The sequence below is a fragment of the Athene cunicularia genome, assembly GCF_003259725.1.
Source record: "Athene cunicularia isolate RWA chromosome 7 unlocalized genomic scaffold, athCun1 chr7_part1, whole genome shotgun sequence".
In the NCBI taxonomy this organism is placed as follows: Eukaryota; Metazoa; Chordata; class Aves; order Strigiformes; family Strigidae; genus Athene; species Athene cunicularia.
In genome coordinates, this window is record NW_020799107.1 from 28,991,859 (window position 1) to 29,008,850 (window position 16,992).

The 16,992-nt window shown below is 37.3% G+C and overlaps 1 protein-coding gene across 2 annotated transcripts in view; it reads right to left on the minus strand.

Annotated features, from left to right (window-relative positions):
• Positions 1–3,539: 3,539 nt before the first annotated feature.
• The window catches only part of DPP10 (dipeptidyl peptidase like 10), a 236,361-nt gene continuing 222,908 nt past the window's right edge, over positions 3,540–16,992 (minus strand). For both annotated transcript variants that reach the window (XM_026852613.1, XM_026852614.1), the window contains 7 exons: positions 15,422–15,616; positions 13,808–13,862; positions 9,534–9,633; positions 8,710–8,768; positions 8,549–8,621; positions 6,096–6,169; positions 3,540–4,634 (listed from right to left, as the gene is read on the minus strand). In XM_026852613.1, coding sequence (XP_026708414.1) covers positions 4,497–4,634; positions 6,096–6,169; positions 8,549–8,621; positions 8,710–8,768; positions 9,534–9,633; positions 13,808–13,862; positions 15,422–15,616 — 694 coding nt within the window. In that variant the 3' untranslated portion in view covers positions 3,540–4,496. The remainder of the gene's footprint in view (positions 4,635–6,095; positions 6,170–8,548; positions 8,622–8,709; positions 8,769–9,533; positions 9,634–13,807; positions 13,863–15,421; positions 15,617–16,992) is intronic.

Sequence of the window (16,992 nt, forward strand, 5' to 3'; positions counted from 1 at the left end):
TATGTATCATTCATGTCCCCATGGGGTATAGCCATTATTAAATCAATTTTGTTGTTGTTGAGTTAGGCTTATGTAAAGGTAGGATATTGGATTTCTAAAGTAATTATACAGGCAAGAAGTCTAGTCCCAAGTTTAATGGAAACTTTGGACTGCATATGCTCAGGTGGTTTCATTTCCTTAATTCTATCCAAACACCTGATCAATTTAATCAAACAGCACTGTAGTTTTCAGGCATTGGAAAACAGGCATTTATTTTACTTACCACTGCACATTTTGATACTAGGCTTGTAGGAAGCATGTTGTGTTACCTCCCTGGTGAGTGAATCACCAACACTTGTTATCCACCTACCTCCTTGAAGCCAGGCTCCTTCTCGACTTTCATGTCTGAAATGCAACAGACAGAAGTTTAACTATATCCTTTCCTTTCTTTTCAAAGCTCCAAGCACCTTGGAAGTTGTGACTCTCCTTAGCCACATCACATGAGCTCCCCTTTCTCTGAAGCGCTCTTGAAATCGTTCAAAGGAAAAAGAGAAGGGATCTTAACGGTGCTGAAAGATGTTTTGCAGAAGATGCACCAGTAATCAATACCGGTGAGGTTCTTCCTTCCCCAGAGGCAACCGACTTGACAAGCAGGAGTTACATGAAGTAAACATAAAATGTTAGGACCACTGCACCTTGCCTATTTGATTTTAGGCTGTGCAAAAGAAACTGGCATTCAGTCACTTTGGGCCAGTCTTCCTCTTGCTTCAGTTTCTTCAGTAACATCTAAAAACCTGCAAGGAGGGATACTAGGTTACACCTTGTATCCTCTGCATCTTATTAAAGGAGTCAACACTCAACACTCCCGTTTTCATGGAGAATCTTTGGTGTCAGATCAAATACAAGCTCTTCTATCTTAAGAGGCATAATTTCTCAACTAAATGAGCCTGACTCCATACTCAAAATAAGTGCCAGAGCTGAGTAAGCTGAGGCAATCATCTTCATTTTCAGACACGGGTAGATCTACATATGCTAAATACACAGGAACAATGAGCAGTTGGTTATAGCAAATCATAGCAGACATTGATGTCACAAATAATTCTATCCTTGCTGCAAAAAGATTAAAAGAAAGAATTTAAAAATAATCAGCCTTTCTTTGTACTCAACAATCTGGAAAAAATATTCCAATTGGTATGCAGTTACTCCCGATTTTGTAATATAATTGAAATTTCAATATGACCTACAGGTTTCAGAGAGTTTCAAGTCTGAATAGCAGAAAAAAGAGAGAGGAAATCAAGAAGGTAGAGACAAACTCTAGCAAGCAGTAAATAGAAATGCCAATTCTCTAGCTTTCCATAAATTAATAGGTCTCGTTTACTAAGTGTCATATTTTAAGGACAGCTGAATCAAACTAAGTTTTCAGATCTATTAAAATGTCATCACACTGCTTAAGAATGGATAAGCTAAAAAAAAAATCTATGATTTTCATGCCATTTCTGTGCAATTTGTACTAATTCTTGATCAATACCATAGATCACATAGACTAATTAATGAGTGATTGTCATCAGTTATGTATGTAGAACATTCAATATTGAACAATATTCAACTGTGCTGTAAATGGAAGAAATATTTGAACAGGTTAGCAAGAGTAGAGATATTCCTTGTACTAAATTCTTTAACTAGAATCAGAGGCTGAATCTGCAAATACTTTTGCAATATCTGAATTTAACTCATACAGAAAAATTTCAGTAAAACCAATTAATCTGGGTCTGATGTTCACCCTCATATACACATTTATATAAAAATACCTGTATTTGTAGGACAGGGTGAGAACTATTAAAAGCATTAAAAGCACACCACATTTCCACACAGATAACCTACATTTCAGATAACACACTTTTTAAACATACCAGTCCTGGCAAAGCATTTTTTAAAGGTCATGTCCTCATGCCACCTTCATATTCAGGTAAATTAATCAAAATTGGAGGTGAGATGTTGGAGTAGAAAGAATAGGGAATGGGGGACTGAAACAAAGAGCTATGGGCGAAAAGAGGAGATAGGGTGTGTGCTCCATAGATCTGGGATAACGTCTTTCCTGAGCATGTGTAATCCTATTCCTGAGAGACAGCTTTGTTTTCTTTTGCAGGTAACTAAAGGCTATGTATGTGAAACATTATAAATATGAGCACATAGTGGCTGTCTCACAGAGAAACAGGTATGCTGAGAACAATTAGCCTTTTCACATAGCCTCCACACACTGAATCCATGCGGTATTCTCAATGTGTGCACACAGCTTGTGGTTTCTTCATGTACATTTCGCTCAAAGTGGGAAAAAGGTCTTACTGAATTAAATTGGCTTAGGATCTCATTTACCATGTTTGCTTAGGAAAAGCATTAGGATTGTCATGTGAGCTTTTATTAAGTAGTGGGTGTAATTTATAAAATCACAATCTAGAAGTCCCAGCCAATTGAAGACTTTAAAATGTTGCTCCTATACAGAAAACAAGATTTGTATACCTTGTTTGAATTCTTCTCTTAACTTTTTTTGTTACTTTATATGGTCTTATTGTAGTGCACATAGTAGCCTCCATACATATATACTGTACCTATATTATACATATGTACTCCAAATGAACTATTAATACCACAAAGCAAAGCCATACTTTGTGGTGACACTGGGACTCAAACAAGATATCATTGCACATTAAAGCGGTATTAAACTAATTGAAAAATAATTAAACATTGCTAATAAAACAAGATAAATGCTAAACATTAAAAGACAGAGACTTGCCAGTGTTTCATAAAACCACACCTTCCAGACAAATTAATTATTTGCATCATAAAAAAAAATGCTAACTGTGAAAGAAAATATTCCATAAGAAAGTAATGAGTAAAAAGTTTCAGGTGATTTTTGATTACATTAAAACCAATACCCATTCTTCATAAAATATCCAGAACTTTGCATCTTAAATACTACAGTTGCCTTAAAAAAATTACTTTCTTTTTAATCTTGCAAGAAATGAAACCTTAATTGGGTAGGAAAGTATTTGGAATATATACAGAAAGAAAAAAAAATGCAGCTATTCTCATGTAAGTGGCACAGCATCTGTCAAGAGTTTTCACATACCTTCAGGAAGATATTTCAAATTAAGTCAACATTGTACTTGATTTCAGTGATCACAGTTAATATTCTGCAAACCCAAACTGGCTGCCTTGTTTATTCCGTAGTTTCAATTTCTATTGCTGTAATTCACCTTGGCAAATAAATGGATGTATATGAGGAGCTCGCCCTCTGAATAAATAATAAAATTTAACTTGTCATGAGCTTCCTTTGCCTTGAATGAAAACCATTTCATTTCTTTGTGATGCTGCTGAAGCTAAATCCTGTTGCAAGAGACTTAATGAGCAGCCCTGGAATAGAAACTAATGGCGTGTTCCAGCTACATGGCTATCTTGATGAACATTAGAATTACATCTGAGACCAGATGGAAGAAAAGGAAGATGAACTATACAAAATATGTCTTCATTTAAGGAGTAAAGTATTACTCAGTGGCATTATACATTGTTAATAAATTTTCTTTATCTGAAACTATAATATTTATGTATCTAATTTACATGTGACAAAGTAGCATATTCTAAAATTAGAGTGTAACCAGCAAACTATTAACTACTATAAACAATACCAAAACACAACTCAAACATATTTTAAGGAAACAATAGATACATTTTGGACTGGGGAAAGATTTCAATTGCAGATATTGTTTTAAATACAGCTGTTAATTATGTCTTGGAAAAAATTCTTCAAGCTCAGGAAGATTTTCTGCTTAGGGAGTCCTGGGTATATACATAAACACCAAGAGTACACTACCAAAAAATCCCTTATTGGTTACTAGTAGGTACAATAATAATAGTAAATGCTGAAATCGGGGAAAAAAAAAAATCAATATCAATGTTATATGATGCACTAGACAATATATCCCCTTTGAGCAGAAACTAGAGAAAATATCGTGCCCTTTATTATCTCTGTGGTTTCTTATGTGTAATAGACAGCCTAAGAATTGCACTTATTGTAACATTACAGTAAAGTGTTAGATTGCAGCTCACCTTTTAAAATATTAGTGGCCATAATACTTATGATAGGTTGTGCATTATGCAAAGATGAATAAAGATGTGCATTTAAATTAAAAAACGAGCAACCACTTACAGAACCAACAGTGAGGCTTAACATAACAAACATGCACTAACCCTACACTTATGCAAAACTAAGTTCTTCCAGGAAACTGTAACCAACTGTTGACCTTCCACAAAGGTAAAGGTTTTGTCCCTTGGTAATATGTTTGGACTTTCTAGTTGAATTCCAGTTTATTAGCTCATTGTCTGTAAATGTGCTGTTCCACTGTGATATCCTTTAGCTGCCCTTGAGCTTCTGCAGAATCTGCAATCTTACAGTCACTTTTATTTAAGGTTTTATTGAGCCGCAAAGTAAGTCCCCTTCAGTACTACACAAATAGGCTTCCTTATTCATCCTCTTCAGGTTCCTGTGGTAAAATTGGTGTCTCCTCCTTTAAACAAGCACTAAAAAACCCAAGGATTGTGCTGTAAAGGTGATATTTGCTTTTCTCAGAAGCAATGTTATGACCTTCATCTGGGTAGATCTAGCAGAGGAGAAAGGAAAAAAGTAAATATTTTTTAAATGCTTTTCAAATATTTAGGGCTCTAATTTTCTTTCTCTGATCTTCAAAATGTTTTAGATGACAACAGGATGATAACATTAGTTTTATGGCATCAAGGAAAGCTAATAAAACTCAAAGTAAAACTCATTCTCTTGGAATTTCAACTTACATAAAACAACCACTGCCGTGGGATCTGCAGAAGTGAAAAAATTTATATTCTCATTGTGCTTACAACAGTTTACTTAGCTGGCATTTTCAATAGTATCTAGGCATCCAAATCCCATTAACATCAATGAGGATTAATAACCTCATGCTTTTAGGGACCTCTCAATATCCCAGCCTCTAAGTGTTCAGTGAAAACATTTTATTAAAATTTTAACTATCTTCCTATCTTATCTAGAGCCCATCACCTCTCTCTCCTAAGGTGGATGTAGGCATTTTTACCTCTTAATTCAAATTCCACTGGAAATTTAGCCCAAGTGAGGCTGAACAAAACATTGCAGGCTGAATGACAAAATCCAAGTCACAGGGTTTAGGACAAGACAGCTTTGGCCTGAGGCAGAAAGCTTCAGCTGTTCCCTCAAATTCAGGTTACCACAAGGTTGCATGAGAACGGTTCAGTGGGGCTCTTCTGAAAGACCTGTCAGTCCTCCTTCCTCTCTCCAAAGGCCTTCACATCACCTCAGCTGAAATCACAGGGACTGGAACTGATCCTACCCCACCCAGATTTCACACATAAAGTCCTTTTCCCTTCATATGTGATGCTAACCCCCTTGTTACAACGTCCTCCCTGACACGATCTCACATGCTTCAGTGGAAACTACAGGTTCACCTAAGGTTCAGCAAGGTTAAGGTTTGCAATGTCTTCTAGCATCAGAGATATTTGGAGGATTGACCGAAACCCACATCATCTAAGATATTCAAGAGGGTTTAATGAAATCAGAACCCTTAGCCAGCAACATCGACTTACTCTGCAGTGGGTTCCATGCAAGCCTGTATGTCAGCAGCACACCCTCTCCTGCTCTCCACACCCTGTCCCTCACAGCACCCTCCTCTTCCATACAGCTATGGAGAGAGTGAACAGTGCTCTCGCCTGTCAGATGCCTTTTAATAAATTTAAATGTTGAAAATAAGGGGAAATTAGTTTCATGTGACCCACTACTTTTTTAGGTAAAAAGGGACTAAAGTAGTGATATTGATCTCTATATTACACAGAGTGCATATGGACTCTAAAGCATTTTGTACAGTGCTGTAGGATAAACAAGTGGAAAAAAGAAAGATAAGAGAGAGAGGAGAAAGAGCCCAGAAGAATGACAGGAAAATATGGTTCTTAACATCCATGCTAACAGTAAGTGCACTGTGATAGGGAGGGTCCTTCTCAGGGAAGAAATAGCAATGTGAGGTTAAATGTTAAACTATGCTTAATGTTAAAGCTGCACATACCTGCATAGTGTAATTAACTCCAGCTTTTATTAAATGTTTAATTAATTCTGCTGAATGCTGGAAGTGGACTTTAGCTGCAAGTTAAAAACAATACAATATTATTAGTAAAAGCTATGCTAGCATGAAATACTTGTCTGTTAAACATTTTTGACTGAAAACATTTCCAATCTCTGTAATTAGAATATCTGACGTTGACTGTCTTTCTGATCAGAAGCACACAGCCCCACCAGTAACAGTGATGGAGGGTGTAACAGCAGAGGTTTTGGAGAAGGAGCTGGAAGCTCCAAGGGAAGCCATTGCTTTCCAGGCACTCTGCAAGGACTCCTCTCTCTACCCTTGATTTACACACACTATGATAGTTTAGAGGCATGTAAAACCATTCTGTTTGAACATCTTGACAGTTTATAATTGGGTAAAAGGAAAGCACATCGGATTTTCTACTCCCTGCACAGGGTTATTACAGCCCACACTTCTTTAGGTAATGGACTTTCTACAACATATCAGTAACTTCATCTTCATGTGGTGAAGCCAGGCAACTTTATTACCATGTCCTAATCCTGAAGAGTTTCAGCTGCAAACGGGCTGGGTGGTGTCACTAGATGTGATATTAAGCAAGGGCAGCAGGCAATCAGAGTCCTAGTCTTGAACACACTGTATTGCTCAGACATCTATCAGAGTCCCAATTCCCTCTAGTGCCAAGTTCATAAGGGTAGAAATTGCTGCTGGTTTTTACAATCAGCAAAGTCTGAGACACTCATGCCTGCTCAGTCACCCAGTATATCATAGAATGGTCTGGGTTGAAAAGTACCTTAAATATCAACTAGTTCCAGCCCCCTGGTATGGGCAGGGACACCTTCCACTAGCCCAAGTTGCTCAAAGCCCCATCCAACCTGGCCTTGAACACTGCCAGGGAGGGGGCAGCCACAGCTTCTCTGGGAAACCTGTTCCGCAGTAAGAAGTTTCTTCCTTACATCTAATCTAAATCTACCCACTTTCAGTTTAAAACCATTACCCCTCATCCTATCCCTGCACTCCCTAATAAATCTTTCCTGTAGCTCCTTGAAGTACTGTGAGGCTGCTATGAGGTCTCCCCAGAGCCTTCTCTTCTCCAGGCTGAACACCCTCAACTCTCTCAGCCTGTCCTCACAGGGGGGTGCTCCAGCCCCCTCAGCATCTTTGTAGCCACCTCTCAACCCACTTGAGCAGGTCCGTGTCCTTCTTCTGTTGGGGGCCCCAAATCTGGACACAGCACTGCGGGGGGGGGTCTCACAAGATTGGAGAAAGGGGGAGAATCCCCTCCCTCCCCCTGCTGCCCACACTGCTCTTGATGCAGCCCAGGACACAGTTGGCTTTCTGGGCTGTGAGTGCACATTGCTGGCTCAGTCAGTTTTCCATCCACTGATACCCCCAAGTCCTTCTACGCAGGGCTGCTCTCAATCCACTCATGGCCCAGCCTGGATTTGTGCTTGGGATTGCCCTGACCCATGGGCAGAACTTTGCACTTGGCATTGTTGAACTTTATAAGGTTTTCATAGGCAGCATATCTTCTCTGTCCTTCTCCCCTCTGCTCTGGGAAGAAACACTGGACAATGTTTGCACCCCTCTGGTTGCACTTGGGATCTATAACACAAGTTTGACAGGTTACGCCAAGGTGACAGGCTGGTGGGTGCCATCCTCACTGTGCCAACTGTGTGTGTGGGCACTCTTACCTCAGCCCTTTGCAGTGTAAGGTACTTATCCGTCCAGACTAAGGAGTAAGAAACCTTGTATTATCCCCACATTCACCATGAGTATGAATCTGTACAGAGAAGCTTGTTGCAGCACTGTAATTGGTGCCTGCATCAAAGCTTGTTCTTTAGACCTACATCAGTTAAGAAAGTTCAGAAAAACATACTGCAGTTAAATTTAATCTAATTACAAATTATCTCGTGATTGACACATCTTATGATTCCTTGTAAAGTGCTAGAACTTACTCATTCTCTGTCTTAAACTACTGCTAAAAGTATTGGTGCTATTAAAAGGTTCCCTATAGCTTCAGAGGCATTGGCACTATATTGGAACGAATTAGCTGAGAAGTTTTGCTTCCCATTTGGTACTGTACTTCACCAACTGTATTGGTAATTCTTTCTTCGATTGCAGAATCTCTATTAATTTAATATACCATTAAAAATGTATGTTTTTCTATGAATAATTCATATCATACCTTTCATTAGCAAGACAGTGGTCCACAAGATTTAAACAAATTAGAATATACAGCACCTAAAAGGTCCAATATTCAGCAAAGAAGTGTCATCAGTTTAGGGTTAGAAGTGACAATTGAAATAAAATTTAAAAATCCTGTCAGAGGGATAATGAAACTAAAAATGTCCTTGCTAGGTATGTTCCTAATCAGCCTTTGAATGCCTGCCCATTAGAACCTTACTCCAAATGTAATTGCATCTGTAAACACTTACCATCAGCTGTCCCATGAACTATTAACAAATTCGCTTCTTTTAAACCATGAAGATTGTGTAATACACTGGATGCCTGGCAAACAAACACACACAAAAGTGTAATTGAATTGCATTTTAAGAGTAAACTGGTCATTTTAAGTTACTTGTTCATACTAACTTACCTGATAAGTGTTTTCCTCTTTTGATGGAACACCAAGGTATCTTTCTGAAAAAGCTGATGCTATAAAAGTAAAAACAAAAACTCGTGAATTCATCAGAATTACTTCTATTTTAAAACTCTTTAGTTCTAACCTAGAGTCAAGAGAAGCTATTTAAGCCATGAAGCCAACAAGAAAATGTTAATTTAAAACCAGAATGTACTATTTCAAACCATTCTTAAAAGGTTAAAAACCAAACCAAAACAAAACCAACCACCACCACCAAAAAACTCCCACCCATACAAAAGCTAACTCAAAACAAAAAAAAAAACCAAAAAACAAAGAAAAGACTAAACAACCATTAAAGTAACCTGGCCTGATTTCCTGTCTATCACAGTCTACAGTTCATAGCCTGTGTCCAAAACTTCATGTACAGAACCAAATATCCTGTGATTGAATGATGACATGGTTGATATCATAAGGAATTTATCACTAACCTTAAAAGATTAATTCCCTATTATAAGTCTATTATTAGTATAATAGTCCTATTATAAGTACCTACATAAAGGTTTCTTAGGAAATGGGGTACCTAACTGAATTTCAGTGGGAAATGGGAAACACAACTCCTCTGCAAAAATCAGTGTGTTAAAAAATTTTGTATCTGTTGCGTGTTTTGGTACTGTGCCAGTGTTAGCTGCCCTTTCATTTAAAAGAGAGAACGAGACAGTGAGGTGAAATCTAGTTGATATTCTTACATTATTTGCCCTTAATTAAAATGAATAGTAGCTCCATGAATAAAACATATTTTGAATAGACTATCACACAGGTGTAGGGCAAGGAATACTCACCATACAACTTCATATCTGTAATTGGTGCCACCACAGCTCCACACTTGAAGAGCCGTTCACTGGATTTCAGGATCATTGATGTAATGTAGCCACCATATCCCTAACAATGGAAATTACATTGAGGGTTTTGTCAATTCATTCCTTTTTAGCAACAATAAAGTTAAAGGCCATTGTGCTAAGCTGATGGTATCGTTTTACTGTATATATTTATATTGGTAAGAATTGCTTTTAAAGAAAATGTAAACCTACAGTTAAGAGTGAATAAAGATCTCATTTGATCTGGTCATGATCTTTAAACTATTCAATTAACAATTATGAGTGCATTTCAGTTTAAGCTCCATAATTCCATCATAGCAGACTAGCCTATAGTCAGTAAAGATTTGAAAATTGCAGACAAACCAAAACCAAAGGTAAGGCTTTTGGGAATACAGCCTAGACAGGAAGATTTATACTCATTTTTTAATATACTTAATGTAGATATTTGCTAATTACTAAGATACACTGAGCATTTTGCTGACAGGACAGAGTATGAGAATGGGGGAAACCTGTGAACTGATTGCAGTATGTCCTTCCCCTGACACTTGAACCTTCACAGATTGAATCCTATTGCTGTTAAAGAGGTTTCTGCTACAGCATTGTCAAACACCCCACAGAGGGGTACGGATCCTGCACTGTTTTGCAGAAATAAAAGCTGTACATAGTCACATTGCTCAATATTATGCTAATCTCTAGACATACTTTCTGGCCACAAGAGCATCCATCAGGCTGCTTTGTTACAAAGCAGGGAGCACAGACAGCATGAAGAAGCTGGGAGATGGGGCAGAAGTAGGGAAACTTTTTCCTTGTCTCGCCACATCTATCTGTCCTTATAGCACACCTTTTTCATCATCTCCCCTCATAAGTCTGTAACACACGTCCCGGGGAAGAGTTGTGACACAGAAGAGATTCATGAAAGCTTTACTTTGCATGAGAACATGAAAGCTTTAACCTGAGACCACAGATTTCCTTGGAATGACACTGGAAATCTATATCTGTACACCTATAATCATTCTAGACCCACAGAAAATGAAATTCTGAATTCTGAAGTCTGGGATCAAGGATTTTCTCATATATTATGAGCTCTTCAAATTTCTCTATTTGCCATCTTTGTCTTCCTTTCATCAGTGCTGGAAAATTTATTTTTGCAGGTATTTTGTTGTTGCTGCTCTTTTGTATTTGGCACAACACACTTCAGGAAGAAGAAACAATCCCATGGTGGAGAAACGAAAAATGTAAAACACCAGCCAACCCAAAAAAAGAATATTGTGCGTCATATGCTCACAGAGTTTTCTCATGGACTTTTTTGAATCCTGCCTGCTCCTGTTCTTCATGTCTAAATATTTACTGAATAGATGATTTCTGTGCTAGAATGGGAATATTTGAAAATCCTTTAATCTTCATTAAGAAAAATAAGCAAAGAAAGAGGAATGTATTTGGAATCAACCTATAGTAAATGCAAACAGACACACTAAAGGAAACAGAAAGAGAGCTGGATTTTCAAGACAATGTGGGGAACCGAGTTATTACTTTCCCATAGAAAGTCCCCCCCAGGAGGCCAAGAGCCACCCAGAATTGCCCATGTGCATGTGTAGATTTCACCTTAGAAAGAATTTCTGAGTGAGCACCAGTAACTTCTATAATTCAAAGAGTTTAAGAGAATAGCAACTTTCCTCTGCCTCTGGGTTCTCTGCTTTTGCTTAATATTCTGTTTATGTCTTTTGCAGTAGGTCCACAGCACAATTTTAATCCTAGGATAGCTATTGCCAGGTTATTTATTATTTATGCCATGTATTCATTAAGAGCTTAGTTTAGTTCTCCCGGGAATTTCTTTCCTTTGTGCTTGTGCCCTTGCTTCCAGCCAGGCTTTCCAGGACAAAAACATTTCACAGTGAGATCGCATTTTTAGAAGCACTTCACAATGACAATGCAGAAAATAGTTCATACATCCTGATGCAAGGATAGATGGTGCCTCTGCTGGATTTCTGTGGTTACAATCCAATTGGTGTATTTTCAAGAAGCTGGTTGGCTGCAAGGTTGCAACTTATTTTCAAGCAGAAGGAGACTTCTATTTCCATGAATAAAAATGCAAACTACATGGAAACACTATTTGTAGTCTAACAGTTCAGAAAGGTCCTTGGATTGTGCATCACTGGGGCTTGTACCCCTCACAGACATAAGCAAGGTGGCATTGGCAGGTTACCCAGCAGTCAGAAGGAGGTATTTCCCACACTGTGCCCTTCTGGACAGCCTTGTTACTCTTGTGCCTAGTTTACATTACTGATTGCAACAAGGATTTTATTTCTGTGTAGTTCTAAGACCTCTTAAAGAGCTCCCTGACAGTCCAGCTTTATGAGATCAGCATTAAGCAATTCCAAACATCTCATTTTCAAGTACATATTCTATTTCCATCAGTAAGCCCAATTTAATGCATAGAAAGAAAAAAAAATCCTATCACATTGTTGTACATGGTAAAAAGGAAATGAGTTTTAAAAAATATTTTTAATCGATTCTAAAATAAGCAGTGTGAAGGAAAATGCAATTAACCCTAGGAAACTGTTAAATAGAATGGGTTTTTTTTCCTAATTCCAAAACTGATTTTTAAATTTTATGAATTTTTGTTTGACAGTAGAAAACAACTCTGAGAGGTTAATTTGGAAAGGGTAAACTTCCCCAAATTCAAAGCAGCATTGAAGCTTATCAAATTTTCCAGTTTTTGCTCTTTGCTTTCTCACATTTTCACTTTTCTTTCCTCTATCATTCTTTCAGAAAATAAATGCAGGAACATCACAATCAATAATATTTTCTGAAAGACAAAAAATTTGGGGTGTAGCCTTTGGCAGGTATGTAAAACCATGTTTATATGTACACTCTATGGTAACTGTCTCATCACGTCACTGTTAGGAAACAAGATATTGCTGAATCTCCTACAGAAAAAAGTAGAAATTATCAAGTAGGAATGAGAAGAAGTTCTGAAGTCAGAAAGAAGTGAGCAATTTGGGGTGCTTAGTGATTCATTTCAGAAATACCATTTTCAATTGTTTATAGGAAGAGGATATGGAGAAATATGATTGCTTCTATGAATGTGTACTTTCATATACATTGGTAACAGTCAGTAAAGCCTGAACAGAAATGCGTGTCACAACCATCTGATGAATGGAATCAGCCCTGCTTATACATACTCGGCTGAAAAATCTCTGGTTGTTGCCCTACAAACCAAATAATGGTTTTGATGCTATTGAAATTCTTGCAAGGACAGTTTCTTTAGCTCAAGGAGTATGGCAGGAGCTCAAATATTTGAGGAAGGTCACGTTCCCATGAAATGTTAATAATAATCGCAAACATTAACTTGTCCTCAAAACGCTACCTTGTAGGAGGTAAATATCAATATCCTCATCTCAGACAGAGACAGGCAGGTTAAATGCCTTGCCTGAGGCCATGCAGTGTCAGTAGCAGAGATGGGAACTAAGGAGTTTCATACTGGAACACACACTGCTCTTATCACTGATGATTGGAGGGTTTGTCTAGGTACTCAATCGAGGTTTGTTGTTGCTTTGAGGTCAAAGGCACAAATAATCTTCATTTTTAGGAAAATGAATAAAAAAGGTTGTATATGCTAGTTCATAGATGAAGCAGCAATTATGTGGTGCTGTTAATTGCTGTTTTTGAATAGACATAACTAAAATGCTACTTAGTTTGTTACTAAAGGTTAAGCCTTTGCTTTGTTCTGTCTCATCTAAGGGCAATGACATGCCACACAGTAAAGCCAGGTGACAAAATAGCAAAGGCGGGATTTCTAGATGATGCAAAAAGGAAGTTGATAGTACCACAGGGTTGTTACTCATCTAACTTCAAGGGTCAGTAAAACATTCAGATACAAAATTTGTATAAGAAGGATATTGTCAATTTAACTGCAGCCCAAATATAAAAGAAACAAGGTTCCACAAAACCTAAGCCCATATGAAAAATTTCTAAAGAAAACAGGTATTTTTTTAGTGAATACTTCCTCCTGAAGATTCTGAAACACAAACACTGCAGTACTACAAAACTGATCTGATAGGTCTCAAATACTCATTCTGAGAAAAATTAATACAGAAGATACAGTAAATTATGAAAGCTTTTTTCCTCTTTTAATAACTGAAATTGTCTTAAGAAAACAGATAAATGTATTTGTTAATGAACCAATAGTATTTTCTTAAAGAATCATGTTGATACATCCTGCTATTTTTGCACATTACCTTTCCAAATATACTCAGTCTCTTAGGATCAATGAAGGGCTGTTTCAATAGTGCTCTGAAATAAAAAAAGGTGGGTTTACTTTGGTAAAGTAAAATGGTGAATTTTACTTCCTTCATCTAGTATGTAAAGAAAATTATTTTTACAGTAAGTAATACATGCAGATCAAGTAGAAGAACAAATTACACCAACAATATTATTGCACTGGAAAATCTGATTTGCTTTCTAATTCCTTCTCTATATGGCAAACAGTTGGTGTTGGGCTCATCTCACCTAATTTTAGATATCTGAATTTGAGCATCTTGTCTAAATTGCCCATTTGCATCTGCTCTTCAGTTAAAGGAGATGAGAGACACCCTCAAACAGCCGTTCTTTCCCACCCATTCTGGAAACCTCTTTCAATCTGGGGAGAATTACCCTCCAAAAAAAACAGGATTTTCCACTGACTGGAGCTTAAATGACTGGCTTTGACCAGGTGCTTAGTTTTTTTGACAACTAAAGGGAGCTCAGATGAATGAAACTTCTTGAATCCAGATAATTATCCAAATAATGAATCCTCTCATCAAGGCCATTTAATCAGCAATAGTGAATTTTATACAGAAAATACAGAACAACCTGAGGGCAAAATCCAACTGCTTCTGAGGAGACAAAAGAAGCCACAGTACCTCCTCTCAGCCAAGGGCACCCTCCCTTTTTTCCCATGCAGTGCATCCAAAACAGAAGCCAGATGTAGGTTAGCCTAAAACATCTGAGTATTTGAGCAGAGAGCTCAGTTCTCATAGCACAGTGTATGGCCTGCTTCTGATGGCCCTTTCACAAGGGTCACCTTGAATTGCTCTGCTCAACGCAGCCCATTCCTGACCAACATGACCGCCCAAGTATGTCATGTCAGAGACACTTGCCTACTCATACAATGGTTGAAGCATCAACCCCTTTCAAAAGGGGAAAAACAAAATCAAAATATGTATGGCTTAAAATCTGTCTTTCCTTGAGAATCCCTAGAAAAAGTCCATCCAGACCTTGATATTGGCCATTTTGACATGTGCACCCTGAGTAAAAAGTATTGTCAGCCATGTGTGATTACTCCACAGATGGAAACGCCTCTTTTCTGCAGTTGTTTGTATCAGTCTAAGAATGATAATGTAAATGAGGAATAACAGTCATTTGCCAAAATTTTGCTCTCATTTTCACCACTACAACTCCATTTGCTTTGTACTATTAGTCTAGAACTCTGTGGTGGAAATGAGAGCAGTATGCTATTGTACAGGCCTAAAATATTGTAACATAAACACAGGTAAACATTAACATGTGCATTGCAAGAAATGTTCTTAAGGAATACAGACAAATATAAATTAGCTCAGATAGAATATTTAGATTGCACACGCAAAGGCAGCTTTATCAAAAGAAACACCAACACAAAAAACAAACACCTTGCTGATCTTTTAATTACTGTTTGTAATAAAAAGATTATTGTTTCAAAACTTGCAACTGCATTAAAAATAAACATTAATAGTATTCACTGTGCAATGAAAACATTCTGGGCAGTTTCAGTTAAAAATGCTCATTCGTCAAGGTGGAAGCAGGGTAAAAGAGAAGAAAAGTTTGCACATACGTACTCTACGGCTGCTATTTGGTCCTTCACTTCCACTGATCCTAAGCATCGGTGGATCTCCTGTAGAATCTTAAGGCCTTGAAATCCACTCCCTCTGCCATCAAATCGAGCTACGATGACATTATCAGAGTTGACAAGTACTGAGTCCCAGTCAATGTGAAACTTATCTGTAACCAGCTGGCTGCCTGGAGCTTCATCACTGCAAATACCAACACACCAGACACAAATGAAGACTACCGACACCGTAATGCACTTTGCCATTCTCTGATATTTTATTTAACCTAGGTGGCAGAGTTCAGCTGGTTATGCAATCCTGCTGAATTACTGTCACTTCCATTACATTAGCTACTTCTGGTATCCCTGCAGTAATAGTAAGCAAAATAATTTCTTTAACTTTGTAACCACTGTGTTGCAGTGTTGCCAATACCTGAATATACTTTATAGAAAGAAACTGAAAAGTACACAGTGCTGCTTATAGGTTTATAGAGTGAAAAAAAATAAAACCATAATCACTAAAGGCTAGCTCAGTTCTGAGAAGGCTCATGTAAAATTTGTTAAGTCAGACTACACAGACAAAAAGAAAAATTCATTCAGTACCCTGATTATGATTTTTTAGGATATATAATACCACTAAGAAGGATGTCATCTTAGAAAACAAAAATAATTGTATTATTGTATCCCTGAATGGATTTTTTGAAATAGGGTACAAAGAAGACTAAAGTACACACTAGAGAAAATTATATTTTCTCCATCCAAATTCACAGCAAGAAATGGATGCAGGCAGGAGTGATAAGTTTATTTTATGACTAAAAAGAAAGGTGGTTTACAGCAGAAAAGGTGGAATAGAATGGGAGAATGAAATTTCTAGAGGAACAATAAGATTTTCCATTGAAGCCAAATATACTATTTTCCTTCTAAAGAAAATAAAATGTCAGTTTTAAAAGGGAAGCTTGTCATTATTTTTTCCCCCAAGATAAACACAGAATAAGGGAGCAGGCTACTATGAATTTGTACAAAATGCAAAACATTTCTATGCAGGCTGCATCTGCCAGATGAATGCAAATTAAAATGTAAAAGTGTCAGTGCTGGCTGTATGGAAATTAGATTGGACAGTGTCTGTGGGAATATCCTGTCTAAAGTGAAAGAAAGATGAAGACAGAAATTATTAGTTTGCCAAAGAGACTTATATAAACCTGAGGGGAGGAAAGAGATATAAAAATCTCCTACACTAACCACTGTGATATGTACAATAATGTACTGATTCAATATCTGGTTTTGGCTGCAGATAACATAGACCACCTTCAAGGTAATCACTCTATTAATTAGCAAGTCCATGATGAATGCATATGTCAAACATACCTATGTAGTCACTATATCATGCACTGAAAACAGGATTACTTGCTTACAAATTCAGTCACAACATGTTATACTTGATTCATCATTATCTTCCGCATCAAGTGTATACTTGGATTTATAAAAAGAAAAGAAGGGCATTTTTTTGTTTGCTTAACCAATTCAGTTGTGATTACACTAACTGCTAACAATGCAGAGCAATGAATTTGGAAATACTGATTG